The 18,962-nt window shown below is 44.2% G+C and overlaps 1 protein-coding gene across 1 annotated transcript in view; it reads right to left on the reverse strand.

Moving 5' to 3' along the window:
- The window catches only part of LOC143277395 (uncharacterized), a 56,415-nt gene extending 44,326 nt beyond the window's left edge, over nt 1-12,089 (reverse strand). Inside the window, 2 exon segments of the mRNA XM_076582186.1 lie at nt 2,081-2,407; nt 11,981-12,089. Of these exon segments, the coding sequence (XP_076438301.1) occupies nt 2,081-2,405 (325 nt within the window). The 5' untranslated portion in view covers nt 2,406-2,407; nt 11,981-12,089.
- Nucleotides 12,090-18,962: the final 6,873 nt, after the last annotated feature.

Below are 18,962 nucleotides of genomic sequence, written 5' to 3' on the forward strand. Positions count from 1 at the left end.
AGACAGACATCTAGACAGACACAAGTAGAAAAGGAAACACTCAGAGACAGACACAGACACAGACCTAGACAGACAGACATCTAGACAGACACAAGCAGACAAAGAAACACTCAGAGACAGACACAGACACAGACATCTAGACAGACACAAGTAGAAAAAGAAACACTGAGAGACAGACACAATCACAGACAGACAGACATCTAGACAGACACAAGTAGAAAAAGAAACACTGAGAGACAGACACAATCACAGACAGACAGACATCTAGACAGACACAAGTAGAAAAAGAAACACTGAGAGACAGACACAATCACAGACAGACAGACATCTAGACAGACACAAGTAGAAAAAGAAACACTGAGAGACAGACACAATCACAGACAGACAGACATCTAGACAGACACAAGTAGAAAAAGAAACACTGAGAGACAGACACAATCACAGACAGACAGACATCTAGACAGACACAAGTAGAAAAAGAAACACTCAGAGACAGACACAGACACAGACAGACAGACATCTAGACAGACACAAGTAGAAAAAGAAACACTCAGAGACAGACACAGACACAGACAGACAGACATCTAGACAGACACAAGCAGACAAAGAAACACTCAGAGACAGACACAGACACAGACAGACAGACATCTAGACAGACACAAGTAGAAAAAGAAACACTCAGAGACAGACACAGACACAGACAGACAGACATCTAGACAGACACAAGCAGACAAAGAAACACTCAGAGACAGACACAGACACAGACACAGACAGACAGACATCTAGACAGACACCACAAGCGGACAAAGAAACAAGACGCACAAGAAAGTAACAAGACACAGATTTCTTTAAGACACAGGAGCAGGCAGGCAGAGTAACACTGACAGACACAGAGGGATACAGACAGACAGAGACAGGCATAGACAGACGTAAGCAGATAAGCAGAGAGAAGAACACACACACACACACACACACACACACACACACACACACACACACACACACACACACACACTACTCCCTCACCCCACCTCACTCAAAACCACATACAACCCTATCCATCTCAACCCACCTCCCAAACACACCACCTTCCCCTCCACCCCCGCCTCCTACACAACCACCCACACGCAAAAAAAAAAGCCTTTCCCTCTACCCATCCAATCCAGTATCCACCCAGACAGACACACCCCCACAACCTTCCCCTCCACACACACGCACATGCGCGTGCACACTCACCCAACCCACGCAGAAAAACACCCACACACACATTCAAGCACCTGTACACTCACAAAAACTCCTGCACACTCACCCAACACACACTCACAGAAACACCCACACACACAGAAACACTCGCACACTCACCCAACACAGAGACACACACACTCACAGAAACACCCACAAACACACACTACTACAGTACTAGTAAACACCAGCACTTCACACCCAACACACAGACACACACTCACAGAAACACCTGCAAACACACACAGTAAACACCAGCACTTCACACACCCAACACACAGACACACACTCACAGAAACACCTGCAAACACACACAGTAAACACCAGCACTTCACACACCCAACACACAGACACACACTCACAGAAACACCTGCAAACACACACAGTAAACACCAGCACTTCACACCCAACACACACTCACAGAAACACCCGCAAACACACACAGTAAACACCAGCACTTCAAACCCAACACACAGACACACACTCAAAGAAACACCCACAAACACACACAGTAAACACCTACAAACTCACCCAACACACACTGACTCACAGAAAGACCTGCACACACACACACACACACACACACACACACACACACACACACACACACACACACACAGAGAGTTTGAGAATGTAAACCTTTCATTTACGCTTTTCATGACAAACAAATATGATTCTGATTCTGATTCCGGTTCAAAGAAACATCCAAACACTCACCCAACACACACACACTCACAAACCAACACACACACACACACACACACTCACAAACCAACACACACACACTCACAAACAACACTCACACACTCACCCAACACACACACACACACAAACCCACCTCCACCAGCACTCTCCCCACCGTCCCCCATGACGACGCCATCCATGTCACCACCACCACCACCACCAACAGCAACGACGTTGTTCTGCAAGGTGTCTCCCCCACCGCCACCTTTGCGGGCGGCAGCACCGGTGCCGGTGGTGGCGCTGCTTTCTGTATCCATGGTCAGCTGCAGGTGAGACAGCACGTCCTTCATGTTGGAGGCCTCATTCTCCAGCTTGGTCAGGTGCACCGAGTTGTCCTGCAGCTCCCGACGCAGGTGACAGTTCTCCGACTTGAGCGACTGCACTTGTTTCAGTAGATGGTTGTAAGAGGACAGGGCCATCACTGTTGTGAACAGCAAGAGAAAGTCCAGTGTTAAGTGACGCTTGTACACATGAGCACCTCAAAATGTGACTTAAAATCTGAGCCGAAAAACGTCCTGTACTCAAAGAGACAAAACATTGAATTAAACATCTTGACATGATACAAACAAAGCAAATGTGGAGTGATGGCCTAGATGTAACGCGTCCGCCTAGGAAGCGAGAGAATCTGAGCGCGCTGGTTCGAATCACGGCTCAGCCGCCGATATTTTCTCCCCCTCCACTAGACCTTGAGTGGTGGTCTGGACGCTAGTCATTCGGATGAGACAATAAACCGAGGTCCTGTGTGCAGCATGCACTTAGCGCACGTAAAAGAACTCATGGCAACAAAAGGGTTGTTCCTGGCAAAATTCTGTAGAAAAATCCACTGCGATAGGAAAAACAAATAAAACTGCACGCAGGAAAAAACAAAAAAAAATGGGTGGCGCTGTAGTGTAGCGACGCGCTCTCCCTGGGGAGAGCAGCCTGAATTTCACACAGAGAAATCTGTTGTGATAAAAAGAAATACAAATACAAATGATTTAAAATTCTGACACAAAAACGTCCAAGGAAAGCAGCACAAAACAAGCATGCAAGAAAATAATATTTAAACATGCAACTATAAAAAGGTTGGCAAAGGCGGAGAACCAGGTAACCAACTAATCTCAGTAAGCACTGGCCATTGGAATGAGTCATCACTTCTGGCTGGGAACTGCCTTGATTGACAAGCAGAGGGCGGACTCAACCGGATGTCTTATCACTGAGTTAACTGCGAATTTTCGGCCAAAGCAAGCTAACCAATAGGTCTGGACTGCATCACTCGACTCTTAACATGGTGATGATGATACAGATACACACCAATACTTATAATATATAGCACTTATCCTCAGTCGGAGACCAAGCCCTAAACACTTAACTCTCTCCATATGAACGGCAAAAGAGACGACGTTAACAGTGTTTCACCCCAATTACCATCATTAAAATATTGCATGCGGAAGGCTCTTATACTGAAGAGGTGAATGTTGACAAAGAATACTACAATTCTGACGACGGAAGCTAAAGGTTGGGTCATTCAGACACCCACTGGACATCCGAGGGGTCTGTGTAGAGGAGAAGAGAGGACTGGCCGTACTGAGTGAGTTAACAAACACAGAGTCATTTGCACAACAGGCTGCCTACCTGGGTAGAGCTGAATGACAACTGCCATTGGGCGCTCCTGTGTGAGTGTATGGAACGGTTATCTGATGCCAAAAACAGCCTTACTTTCTCCCTTCAGAGACCTAACTCTTAAGTGCTTTACAAATTGCATCATTACTGATACTTGTATTATATATAGTGCACTTATTTTCTGTCAGAGATCTACCTCTTCAGCCCATTACGAACAGCAGCATTATTTATACTTGTATACATAGTGCCTATCTTCTGTCAGACGTGGCTCAGAAGTGCAGTACGAACAGCAGCATTATTGATACTCGAACACAGTGCGCCTTGCATCTGTCAGAGACCTAACTCTTTAGTGATGAACAGTCATTTGCCCATCAGGGTGCCTGCCTGAGCACAGCTGACTGACAGCTGCTTTTAGGCACCCATCATTTGTTTCCTGTGCCTTTCAGTCACGCTTCAGTCATGTGAAGGCACACACACACACACACAGAGTACTGTATTGCTCTGTCCTGTAGTGAAGCAGGTCTGCAATGCAGTGCTGATGTGTCTGACCTCTCAAAGGGGCATCACCAAAGTACAGTGCCACTTACTTTTCTTCTGATAATGCGCTTGGTGACCTTTCACCACACAGTTCTTTCTGGGAGCGCGCTTTCTCTTCAGCCACACTCACCTCAGTCTAGTCTAGTCTCTTTGTAGAGCATGCATCGCCCGTGCACACACACACACACACACATCAATGTATTATGTGTGCATAGCACTGTAATCATGTTAAAAGGTTCTCTGTGTAGAGCATGCATTGCACACACACACACACACACACACACACACACATCAATGTATTATGTGTGCATAGCACTGCAATCATGTTAAAGATTTCTCTTTGGAGAGCATGCATTGCACACACACACACACACACACACACACACACACACACACACACACACACACACACACACACAAACACACTAATGCATTATACACGTGTGCATAGCACCACACCACAATCCCATTCTGCTGGATACCATCTCATTCTTCATACCATTATAATAATAAAGTGGACAGAGCATCCACTGATTGAGACAAGGAGCAAAGCGTCACCTGGATTCAGTTCATACAGGTTTCCTTCAAATGTTCTTAAAAGCATTAAACAGTTTAGTAGAGTAGTATTCATGGAAACAATATCAGATTTCCCTTACTTCTGCGTTCGTGGGCTGCAACTCCCACGTTCACTCGCATGTACGCGAGTGGGCTTTTACATGCATGACCGTTTTTACCCTGCCATGTAGGCAGCCATACTCTGCTTTCGGGGGCGGTGCATGCTGGGTATGTTCTTGCTTCCATAACCCACCGAACGCTGACATGGATTACAGGATCTTTAACGTGCGTATTTGATCTTCTGCTTACACGAAGGGGGTTCAGGCACTAGCAGGTCTGCACATATGTTGACCTGGGAGATGGTAAAAATCTCCACCCTTTACCCACCAGGCGCCGTCACCGTGATTCGAACCCAGGTCCCTCAGATTGAAAGTCTAACGCTTTAACCACTCGGCTATTGCGCCCGTCAGATTTCCCTTACAAATTGTGAAAAAAAAAGTACAGGACTTTAACAATGAAGTAAAAAGTCACGTCCCCATGAACAGAAAAATAGCACTAATGCTTCTAAAACCAAATATACCAGAAACATTTCATGCATTCATTCTGTGAACAAAATATCACCCTTGAGTATCAGTATCAGTAGCTCAAGGAGGCGTCACTGCATTCGGACAAGTCCATATACGCTACACCACATCTGCCAACCAGATGCCTGACCAGCAGCGTAACCCAACACACTTAGTCAGGCCTTGAGAAAAATAGTTAAATAAATAAATGAAATAAAAATGAATTGAAAAAATAAAACAAAATAAATAAATATGTAAAAAAAATAATTTTTAAATATATATATATATATATTAATAATAAGTAAATAATTTTTTTTTAAATAAACATATCCTTCCTTGTGGTATTATGAAGCATCATATCCCAGTACTTTAGAAGAAAACACTCAAAACATTTCTGAAACACCAAAATTAATACCTTTTTTTTTGTCTCCTTATCAAACAGTCCAGTGATCAAGTACTTACAGATGCAGGGTTTTCTTTTTCTTTTTTCTAATTCTAAAAATCATAACTGGAAAAAATATTGAACTCCTGAAGCATCAAGGAATTATCACGCACACACGTGCGTGCATGCGAGCACACACACACACACACACACACACACACACACACAACATACAGCCACACACACAGCATATACTCAGGCCACCTTAATATCCAGTTGATCAGATCACCACTCATCTTTCTCCCCCACTTGTCCCAAGCCCTCTCCATCCTCATCTTATTCTATTGTTGTGTTGTTATCTGACACAACTCTTGAGTGAATAGACAATAAAACTCACACACACACACACACACACACAATGTAACATGTAGTAAAAAAAAATTGTGACAACAACAAAGAAAGCGATGAAATACTTCATGCACACGCATGCGTGCGAATTCGCACGTACGTCCGAGCACGTGTTGATGTGTGTGGCTGTACATACTCACATGACGTATTTGTGTAACACTGAAAAGGCACTAAAAACAAACTAGACTAATTATTTCCACTCACTCACCCCCCCCCTTCCCCCACGCCCCCCACCCCCATCCCCAGCCGACTCTTCAACTGAAGTAAAGACACAGGTCTCCAACTTCTCTTAACTCCACAACCCCCAAGGGTCTTCCAAGTTGTTCCACTCACAGACCCTATATCTCCCCCATCAAAGACTCCATCAAAGGCACCACACACCAACCTTCACAATAGCCCCCTACCCCCCACCCCCAAACACACACACCTTTTCTCTCTGTTCTTCCACCACCACCACCACCACCACCACACCCCTCTTCCTCCCCACCCCTCCCCTTCACAAGATCAAAGGCGGCCCGCCCTGCGGGCTTCTTAACGGATGACCAGTAGTGTTGGTGGTGTTGCCTCACTGGCCCCTGCTAACTGAAGATGGTCAGCTATCTCTGAGACTCTCTTGTGTGTCGGACACACTCTCCGGTCTGGTCATTGTGACCATAGGCACGTGAAGTGTGTTGATCTCCTTGCTGACTGGACCGCAAGCACAGGAAGTGTGTTTATGAATTTTCACCCTGTGTTGTCTGTCTGCAGAGAACTCCCTCACCCCCCACCTCCTCCTCCCCCCCCCCCCTCCCCCCCACCGTGTCTTGTGGGATCCTAGCTGACCACAGGCACGTAAAGTGTGTTTATTTGACCCTGTGTTGTCTGTCAGCAGAGAAGTCCTGGCTTACCCACAGGCACGCGAAGTCTGTGTAGTACCTCCTGGCTGATATCAAAGGCACATGAAGTGTGTTTATCTGACCCTTCGTTGTCTTGCTGAGAACTCCCCCAAACCCACGCAACCCCCTCTCCACTGTCTGTGGTGAGATCATGCATCATTCACCAAACAGAGAACAGATTACTTCATAACATTAGATACTGAACATTCTCTGGCCCAAACCCAAGTGAACATAATACTTGAATGTTATAACTACTACTAATACTAGTAATACTAATAGTCAGCTCTACTCCACACCACTGACCTCAGTGGATACAGAAAAGTGATGGACACACCGATGAAAATATTAATGATGTGCAAAGACTTATCACCAGGACCAAATAATATAAAATATCACCAGCTGGAAAGGAAATCCCCATGCACTTTCCATTTTTGGTGCAGACAATTTGGTTTCGATTGAAATAAATCAGAATGGTCAAGAGCAAAAGAAACCACAAAAGAGACAAAATTAAGCATTCTACACGGGCAAATTCTTCACGTCTGACTACCAAAAATAAGTATGAATAAAATGAAAATAAAAGAAATATATATATATATATTATGTGCTCTTGTTTTCATTACAAAGCTGACTACACAGAAGTTTGAACCCTTTTCCTACAACTCCAGTAGCAAAGAATTTTTGACACACATTGAATAGACAATCAATATAAAAAAAAATTAGGGGAAAATACAAGGCTGGAGAACACACACACACACACACACACACACACACACACACACAAATAAATAAGTGAATTACTAAATAATAATAATTAATATGTACCTGAAATATATCAGACTGTATATATATATATCTGATGGGAGTCAGATTACTGACCTGATGTGAGATATTTCAGATCTTTAAAAATAAAAGAGGAGGAAAAAGCACAACCACAGTCCAGAGCTTCATTTTCTAAGCCTTTTATCCACCTGTTGGTTTTTTTGTAGAATTCAGAGTTTATGACTCCCTCAAAACTCCCTACCAGTCCCTTGTTCCTTAACCCACTCAGTACGGCCAGTCCTCTCTTCTCCTCTACACAGACCCCTCGGATGTCCAGTGGGTGTCTCAATGACCCAACCTTTAGCTTCCGTCGTCAGAATTGTGGTATTCTTTGTCAACATTCACCTCTTCAGTATAAGAGCCTTCCACTTGCAATATTTTGATGATGGTAACTGGGGTGAAACGCTGTTAACGTCGTCTCTTTCGCCGTTCGTATGGAGAGAGTTAACCCCCTCACTTTCCCCTTCCCTTCCCCATGTTCTTTCACCAACATTTCCTGGCCCACACGTTAATAAAGGACGCTGGCCAATTCCAAAGTCTGCTCTGTTCTGGTAAAGGGACCCTCCCTCTCCGGTCACAATAATACAATACACTCAACAAGTCGGCGTTAACCAGTTCCTCGGCAATAATTCTCAATAAAGGTAAAAAAATCAATTGAAACAAAATAAAATAACTGAGCGGGGAAATGAGTGAGTATCGCGAAGCGGAATCTGAAGTTCAAAGCAGTGGTAACTTGTTTTTTGTCAGCTGGTGACAAGAGGGAGGGAAAGAGAGAGTGAACTCATACCAGTAATAGACAGTGCAAAAAACACTCACAGATCTATAAACATGTAATGATTAAAAAACCAAAGAGGTCAACAGCTCCACTGCAGTTCATTTTAAAATGAATAAATAAATAAATAACAGAGGGGAACAAACAACTGGGTATTGTGGTGATATCCAAGGTTACCGTGGCGATAACTTTGTCATTGCCTGTCCAGAGAGACAGAATCACACAGAGTTCATAGCTGTAATAAACAATATGAAAAACAATACAGAGAAAGAGAGAAAAAACTGTTCACACAGAGTTCTTATCTGCAATAAACAATAAATGAAAACAATGACATAAAGAGAGAGAGAGAGATAAGACAGTGTCACACAGAGTTCCTGACTGCAATAAACTAATATATTCACTAGCATAAAGAGAGCAAGAAAGAGTATTACACAGAATTCCTGACTGCAACAAACTCAAATATGAAAACACTAACACAGAGCGAGAGAGAGAGAGAGTACCACAGAGTTCATAACTGCAATAAACAATAGGTATAATTCGAAAATACTGCAAAAAATGATAATAAAAAAAAAGGTAGACCTGCAGCTGACACCTTGACACCCAGTGGAACAGACAACCCTGAGATGCGGACAACAGCACATTATGAGGTAGGCTGCTGACCGACCGTAACAAGTTTCACAAGACCCAATGGACGAAAACAAGAGACCAACAAAAAAACAACAAAGTCAGCAGCATGGCTAAAGAAGCAGTAGCAGCAGCAGAAGCCTGTGAAAACATGAAGAAACTTGTAACGTTGTTCATATTTCAACCCATGACTGTTGAGCCTTCGGTGGAATGAGACCAATGTGACTACAGTTTGAAGAGTGGTTACTACTGTTCGTTGCCTTGTTCTTATCTTGTTATCTACTATCCCCCCCCACCCCCTCCAATATTCCTTGTGACCCCGGTACACTTGGTAATAAAGACATATTCTATTCTATTCTATTATATTCTATTAACAATAGTGCTATTGATTTTGATGATCAGTATCAGTAGCTCAAGGAGGCGTCACTGCATTCAGTCAAATCCATATACGCTACACCACATTTGCCAAGCTGATGCCTCACCAGCAGCATAACCCAACACACTTATTCAGGCCTTGAGGGGGGAAAAAAAAGGAGAAAAAAAAATTTAATAAAAATAAAATTAAATAAATTAATAAATCAATTAAATAAAGAAAGAAAAATTGATAAATACATAAAAATACTACTAATAATAATAATAATATTTATAAGGCACGATTTTGATGAACTGCAGTCTAAAGAGGAAGAAGTCCAAGTAAGGAATGGTGACTGACACTAGTGACAGACAACCTGACCTGCATACTCAACAGCAGCAACAGTCAATGGATCAAATCTCTCAAGTTTTCCACACACATTTTCACACGACTATCATTAGTATCACCTTTCACACAAGAAAGCTTCAATCAACGTATCAATCATCATGCTACAAAATTTACACAACATTTCAGTTTGCAGGAAATCAACACCCTGGAAGAAATTATGAGTATCATTTAGAATCTGTAATATTAAGATAAAAAATTTGTTTTAATTTCAGTCAGTTTAAAGTTAATAACATTGTTTATAATTCATTTTACATAAAATTTACATTTCAGTTAGCATACATATTAATTATCATAGAGAATAAATTTATAATAATCGACAATACTCCCATTTACAAGTAAAATCATAATGTGAGTAATTCAGAAACGAAAAAGATTTGCTTTAATACATGTTCCCCCCCCCCCTGCCCTCTTCCCCCTCCCCCCCCTGCCTAAAGACTAGAATTTGAAAATCAAGTCTATCATTTGTGAAACAACTTTAGTTATCCAGATCCCGGCAGACATGATTTCTACTAATCTTGGTGGACTAAAGCCTGACATTGTATCCTTCTACGAGTTCTAATGATCTAGCACATTCTAATGTCAGTTTGCTCTTTTACAGAACACAAACACAGAACTGATTTCAGATCTGAAAAGACAATTCTGGGTGCTCTATTCTTCTGTTCTGCGTATATCACGTCACGATATCAGTATTTCAACAATAAATTAGACATCGCTTGATTTAAAATGTAACATTTGTCATCTCCTAAACATGTCTGCAAATACACAGTCGTGTGTGAATGCACGCAAACACAGTCACATGCATTGTGACAGCGTGATGAAATGGATTGGTAGAGAGAAAAAAGCTTTTTAAGCCAAGCTGAATTCAGAACTGTTCAACAAATTCGTCCATTTTGACACTTTTTGCAAATGAATACAAACAAATATGAAAATCAAATAATATTTCTGCAGCTGCAGCTTATTTTCATCTTCAACTCCATAAGGGAAAACAGCGAAGAGTGTGTGTGTGTGTGTGTGTGCATGCATGTGTGTGCACGCATGTGTGTATGTGGTGTGGTGTGGTGTGGTATGGTGTGGTGTGGTGTTGTGTGGTGTGGTGTGGTGTGTGTAGTGCATACATGTGTGTATGTGTGTATTTATCTGAGTGTGAGTGTATGTGTGTGTGTGTGTGTGTCTGTGTCTGTGTGTGTATGTGTTGTTTGCAAGCACGCATGTGTTTCACTCTGAGTCTGTGTCACATAGTGTGTGTGTGTGTGTGTGTGTGTGTGTGTGTGTGTGTGTGTGATTAGACTGTTAGCATCAGACCAGTGGTATCACTGTATGCCGTACAAGAAAATGTGCCTGAAAGTGAAAGAGAGAGAGAAGGAAGAGAGACTTGTTATTGACTAGTCTCTGATGTGCTTTAATTTGTACAATATAACACAGCCACATTGACAGCCACATCTGCACACATGTCAGTTAACTCAACCAACCTATAACTTGATCAAAGTTAGTACTGACACATACTGAAGATGATATTCTGCGATTTGTCTGGGTCAGTTATAGTTCTATCAAAGTTAACTATGGCTGCCTGTTACCAATGCTGATTGTCTACTACAAGTACAACCCTCACTCAAAACTGTCCATTGCAAAAATGTGTTGAAACCTTTACTTGAAACTGTTCATTGCAGAAATATGTTTTGGATCCACGTTTACCACACAACAATGGGTAGGTCTATACCGTGTTTTCGTGCCATGGGGTGCGTTCAGTTTAACAGCCGAATCGTAGGAATCGTCGGCGAGCAATCGCCTCGGGCTTACTTTGTTCAAGTCGTAGCATCAAAAGCTGAAAATAATTTGGGGATCGTAAACTCCAGCAGTGATTTCAATCAAAACAACTTGACTGACTAATCCGTTACACATGCAGACGTCACGCTTCCAATCTCTCATCCCTCACGATCGTCCAGCTATGCTCAACAGCTCTTCCATTCACTGATTCAGTCTTCGTGCTGCACCTTTCCCACTCTCCCAGCCCAGTAAAAACACGAAAACAAACAGCGCACATCCACACAACGTCCACTGCTTGGGGATATCCGGTTGTGCAGTCTGCTAGATACATACCTTTATGGAAATAAAATGCTCTTCATGGTGAGGTGAACTGAGTGACTGTGTTGCAATTTTGTGGGCTCAGTTGTGCATCATACACTGATTCGATCAAGTTCTTCTTTCCTCCATGAAATTTGTATTGACGTCATCGTCTGTGTCGATTTTGATTGGCTGAGCGATTCCAACACACCTGCACAAACTGCCGGAGTAACGTCCCTTGCCCGGCAGCCTTTGTTCAGCATTGACATTATTATCGAAGGCAAACCGGAAAATAAACACATGGCTCCCGATTCAAACGATGGCCGGTAATTCGAATAAAAATTCAACTGCTGAAACATGGTGGAACTACTGTTCTTGGCTTTTATTGTCATCAAGTATCTCGGACAGACTAGAAACGAAAGTAACAAAATCAGGTTATATATATCATTACAGGGTACTGAAACATGCGTGACACTCAAGTAAGAGAAGACAAACTGCTCAGTTGCACATGTATACTATGTATTTAAACCATGTGTGTGTGTGTGTGTGTGTGTGTGTGTGTGTGTGTGAATCCTACGTTTGTCTCTGTGAACAGATATGACGTCTTTTTCTGTCTTTTTTTTTATTTTTTTTTTTTTTAACGGATGTGCAGGTGAAACTGACGTTAGCTAATCAGATCGCTCGGCTCAAATGGATTTGTCCGAACGCAGTGACGCCTCCTTGAGCTACTGATACTGATACTGATACTGCTCGGCTCAAAGCACCTGGAAAAGGACAGGACATGGGTCAGGTGTTTCTTCACAAAAAAAAAAAGAAAAGAAAAAAAGAAAAGAAACGGCGAAGGGGGTCTCGGTGCTAAAGTGCAAATAATGACGTATGAGTTATAAGTTTCTTTTTTTTTTAATCTGTAAGGCGACGTATGAGTTAAGTTACTTTTTTATCTGTTACGCGGTATTCCAAACAGACAAAAAGTTTCTTGACTGATACGTCATTATTAGTACTTAGTTGAGCTAAACCTAACCATTGTATCGAAATTGCAGTCAGTGAAATTTGTTTTTATATCGTTGTCGTTGTTTTTCAAAGCAGCTGCAGCTTTGGGGAATTTACTGATTTAAACTGAACGGACAAGAAGACGTCGTTGTGTATCAGCTTACAAAATGACGTCAGTCACGTGCTTGTTTGGTTCGGCCGGGGGTGGTGGGAAGGGGGGGTGGGGGGTGCCCGTGAGGCAGGAAACTTGACGTATCTCTCACGGTCGCAGTCTCAGTCTGCCCAGTTATGCCAGCAGTGGTATACCTCACTCCAGTCTCATGAAGAAATCCTTTATATGATATAGGCCAACCGCAGATTGTTAGCATTAATTTGAGCATTTCCAGAACACCGGGATTATTATTTGATAACGTGAAAAGCTATGACAACACCGTGATCCCATTTTAAAGTAATCCATGGAACAGCCTGATACTCCAGTTCCTTACCATTGACGTAAAGACATAGACTGGATGACAAAATGTGTGACTCAATAATAAGAATGCAGTTTCAGTCAAGCACCTGTAACCCGAAATGCAATGGCATGGCCCAAAGAAGAAGAGATAGCCTATATCAACCCTCCTGTACATAATACCCGTTATTCAAACTTATGATTGGTAACAGGTGAATCTGCCGTGATTTCCTACGTATATATGTGTGTGTGTGTGTGTGTGTGTGTGTTTCTTTTTTTTTCTTTTTTGTAATTATAAAAAAAGATTTTAAAAACCTCAAGAAAATCGCTGCCCCGTACTGCAAGGAAAGCAACAGACTGTCCCATAGTGCAGGACTGAGGTAGCACTGCCACAGCCGGTAACAGACCATCCTACACTGACAGTCTCTACTGAGTGTCCCACAATCTCTGTTGGCGGTCCCACAGTCACTGTCCCTGTCGGCCACAATGTCTCGGTCCCACAGTCTCTGTCGGTCCTACAGTCACTGTCCCTGTCCCACAGTGTCCACTGATGTCCCACAGTGTCTCGGTCCCACAGTCTCTGTCGGTCCCACAGTCACTGTCCCTGTCCCACAGTGTCCCTGTCCCACAGTGTCCCTGTCCCACAGTATCTCAGTCCCACAGTCTCTGTTGGCGGTCCCACAGTCACTTTCCCAGGCTGTCCCCGCTACAGCGTCTCGGTCCCACAGTCTCTGTCGGTCCCACAGTCACTGTCCCAGTTTCACAGTGTCTCTGTCCCACAGTCTCTGTCGGTCCCACAGTCACTGTCCCAGTTTCACAGTGTCTAATCCCACAGTCTCTGTCGGTCCCACAGTCTCTGTCTCTGTCCCACAGTCACTGTCCCAGTTTCACAGTTTGGGTCCCACAGTCTCTGTCGGTCCCACAGTCACTGTCCCTGTTTCACAGTATCTCTGTCCTACAGTCTCTGTCTCTGTCCCACAGCCACTGCATCCCACAGTCTCTGCTCTACAGTCTCTGTCCCATTGTGTCTGTCCCACAGTCTATGTCTCTGTCTCTGTCCCACAGTCTCTGTCTCCGGCTGTAGCACAGTCTATGTTTCTGTCCCACAGTCTCTGTCTATGTCCCACAGTCTCTGTCTATGTCCCACAGTCTCTGTCTCTGTTCCACAGTCTCTGACCCAGTCTCTGTTTCTGTCCCACAGTCTCTGTCTCTGTTCCACAGTCTCTGTCTCTGTCCCACAGTCTATGTCTCTGTCCCACAGTCTATGTCCCACTGTGTCTGTCCCATAATCATTGTCTCTGTCCCACAGTCTCTGTCTCTGTCCCACAGTCATTGTCTCTGTCCCACAGTCTCTGTCTCTGTCCCACAGTCATTGTCTCTGTCCCACAGTCTCTGTCTCTGTCCCACAGTCATTGTCTCTGTCCCACAGTCTCTGTCTCTGTCCCACAGTCATTGTCTCTGTCCCACAGTCTCTGTCTCTGTCCCACAGTCATTGTCTCTGTCCCACAGTCTCTGTCTCTGTCCCACAGTCTCTGTCTCTGTCCCACAGTCATTGTCTCTGTCCCACAGTCATTGTCTCTGTCCCACAGTCTCTGTCCCACAGTCTCTGTCTCTGTCCCACAGTCTCTGTCCCACAGTCATTGTCTCTGTCCCACAGTCTCTGTCTCTGTCCCACAGTCATTGTCTCTGTCCCACAGTCTCTGTCTCTGTCCCACAGTCTCTGTCTCTGTCCCACAGTCATTGTCTCTGTCCCACAGTCATTGTCTCTGTCCCACAGTCTCTGTCTCTGTCCCACAGTCATTGTCTCTGTCCCACAGTCACTGTCTCTGTCCCACAGTCTCTGTCTCTGTCCCACAGTCATTGTCTCTGTCCCACAGTCTCTGTCTCTGTCCCACAGTCTCTGTCTCTGTCCCACAGTCTCTGTCTCTGTCCCACAGTCTCTGTCCCACAGTCTCTGTCTCTGTCCCACAGTCTCTGTCTCTGTCCCACAGTCTATGTCCCACAGTCTCTGTCTCTGTCCCACAGTCTCTGTCTCTGTCCCACAGTCTCTGTCTCTGTCCCACAGTCTATGTCCCACAGTCTCTGTCTCTGTCCCACAGTCTATGTCCCACAGTCTCTGTCTCTGTCCCACAGTCTCTGTCTCTGTTCCACAGTCTATGTCCCACTGTCTCTGTCCCACAGTCATTGTGTCTGTCACACAATCTCTGTCCCACACTAGAGTCTCTGTCCCACAGTCTCTGTCTCAGTCCCGCTGTCTCTGTGCCTGTACTGGACTGGACTGGTTAGTATTTCTTGGCAGGTCCTCAATCTTCTCAAAGGCACTAAGATTACAGTCTGGATGAGGTATCCGTCAGTTGTGCACTTTGGGAAAGTGCTGTCATCACTCCCGGGTCAAGGAATTATCAGGTGGAACATCATACCTCAGTGCACAGCTGGCAACATGATTCACTTCCCTTACTCTGACTAAAGTCAGCCATCCCCAGGCAGAATTCGTACTACTCACCACCATGATATGTCAACCCATATCTGTCTTGATTTCAACTGCTTATTCTCTCTCTCTCTCTCTCTCTCTCTCTCTCTCTCTCTCTCTCTCTCTCTCTCTTCCAGGGTTTTTGACAAAATTTTTTATTGTTGTTGTTTTTTGGTGGTTTTTTGTTTTTCATTAAACGTCAGTTTCACCCGGCGGCCAGGATTCGAACTCAGAAAACTCTGACTGCTAACTCGCCGTTCTTACCTATTCCGCCACCCACTGGCACCTACCTGACCTAGCCGTGAACTTGAGCAGCCAAAAAAAAAAAAAAAAAAAAAAAAATCATTATATGATCATCTGAGTGAATCGTGGCTCGGACTTCGTGAACTCAAACATGCGCTTAACTCAAAACAAGAAAGCTAAAAACTTTACGCAGACAGAAACATGACGGGCGGGGGGGGGGGGGTGAAAGGAAAAAAGAAAAACAAAAAACAAAAAAAATCCCATCCGAAACATTCAACTCTCTCCATACGAACGGCGAAAGAGACGACGTTAACAGCGTTTCACCCCAATTATCACCATCAAAATATTGCAAGCTCTTATACTGAAGAGGTGAATGTTGACAAAGAATACCACAATTCTGACGACGGAAGCTAAAGGTTCGGTCATTGAGACACCCACTGGACATCCGCGGGGTCTGTGTAGAGGAGAAGAGAGGACTGGCCGTACTGAGTGAGTTAAAGAAGACACGACGGGATGGTCTCTGTGTTCGAGCGGGTAGGTATGAATGTTTACTGTGCGCGTGCGAGTGCATGCTGAGGTGTTCTGTTCTGGGAGTGCTAGATAAAAGTTCCGTGCATCGTCCAACAGTCGAAATGATCTTTATCATGTACAATACTACAACGATCTCAAAAGGATTAAATAAAATACATATCCTTATGGAAGGGTAACATACAAAATTTCCAACTTGGTCCCTAAAAGGGAGAAAACTATTGCACAGGTTTTTTCGATAGCCTCCCCTACATGGCGGTACTTCAGATTGACCACGATCGGCACTTTATTGATTTCCCATCTCTCTCCAAGACCATAAGCGCGCGCGCGCACACACACGCACAATCACAAACACACCGTATCACACACACACACACACACACACACACACACACACACACACACACACACACACACACACACACACACACACACACACACACACACACACACCGGTGCGCGCACTGACGCGAGCTCGCCGGCGATTTATTTTCAGTTTAAAAAAGGGCCATCATGTGCAACACCATTGAAGAAAGGAATGAATTAATATACAGGCTCTTAAGTGAAATGATCCAAACTCCACTCCACGATCTAATTTTAGTTAAGGCAAACAACTTGATGTTGTGTGTGTGTGTGTGTGTGTGTCAGTGTCGTGTGTGCGCGTGCGTCAGTGTGTGTTTCAGTGTTCGGGGACTGAGGGGGTGGGGGACGTTCACTGACATCAGTCAGTCAGTAGACAATAAACAGGCGCAGTCGTGTGAATACTAAGATAATGCAGGCACACTCGGCGCATACAAGCGCCGTACACCGAGCGCACATGCATACACAGACATACATATATACGCTAGTCAGATTTGCGCACTGACGTCATGGTGCGCGCGCACACTCAGTGACACTGACACGGCACACCGTGCACACGCGCGCGTATACACACAACTGAATGCACCCAGACACACTACACTGAGCACTGACACACTGGCTACACTATTGGCGCACGGCACGCGCGCGCGCGCGCGCACACACATACACACACACTCCTGAGAACACACACACACACACACACTGACACACACACACACACACACACACACACACACACACACACACACACACACATTGTATACGTAATCCGGCAGCGCACACTGACATCAACGCACTTGCGCACACATACCTACATATAGAAACAGATCATCTTCTGTCACGTTTTCAGAAGTAAAAAGGAAGGGGCTGAAAAATCTGTTTTTTTTTCCAAAACACCCTCTTCACTTCCTTCCATTCTAACTTATCTGGGTTACTACTGTCAATTTTACATCGTAGCCTGTTGACTGATTATATCAAAAGATTACAGAAGTTAGCTCAGTCGCAGGAAAACAATGAACACAACAGATGGCATCCTAGAGATGAGTCGTCAGTATCAGCCCGGGGGCCGGGTTGGTCAGTAGTGATTATGATGGTCAGTGGGTTTGGCATTTATAGAAGGACACCTGATGCTGCGCCGTAACTTCAAAGTTGACTGTATATAACCCCCCGAAAGCGGAGTATGGCTGCCTATATGGCGGGGTAAAAACGGTCATACACGTAAAAGCCCACTCGTGTGCATACGAGTGAACGTGGGAGTTGCAGCCCACGAACGCTGAAGAAGAAGAAGAAGAAGAAGACTGTATATAACTGTGTTGGTCACACATTATATGGTGTCGCGGCTGCAACTTGATAATGATCAAACCCTCTTCGGCGATTCGTCGCCAGGGAAATTCCTACAAACCAATATCTGTGTATGAGAGAGTAAGTGTGAGAGCAAAGCTCCGTCAACACCGGCTGCTAAAACAAACTAAAAGCAATTAATCTCATATTCTCACTTGATTTTTCAACCACGTGACATCGTGATCTCATTGCAGGCATTTCAAAATTCTTCAGTTTTCTCTAGATCTAAACCTCAGTGCATTGCTTTTTGAAGCAACACAATCACAAACAGCATGCTGGCTGAATTACCATCGGTTCATGGTAAGTCATTTTTCTCCCCCCCCCCCCCCCTTTTTTTTAATAGTCAAAGTGTGTGTGTGTGTGTGTGTGTGTGTGTGTGTGTGTGTGTGTGTGTGTGTGTGTGTGTGTGTGTGTGTGTGTGTGTGCTTTGGGGGCGTGGGGTGGGGGGAGATGAGATGTTACCAAGTACTGATTTTACCATATGCAAATACTGAGTGTTTAATTCAAAATGGGGGTGTGCTTTTCAAGTGTGACGTGACCGGACGCTATCTTGTACCGTGCCGGGTAAAAATGTCTACTGAATTACTTTAGTTTGTTAATGGTGTTGACGTTGCTAGTTTGCGGACCGGTTGCAAACG

The sequence above is a fragment of the Babylonia areolata genome, chromosome 34 (assembly GCF_041734735.1).
Source record: "Babylonia areolata isolate BAREFJ2019XMU chromosome 34, ASM4173473v1, whole genome shotgun sequence".
In the NCBI taxonomy this organism is placed as follows: Eukaryota; Metazoa; Mollusca; class Gastropoda; order Neogastropoda; family Buccinidae; genus Babylonia; species Babylonia areolata.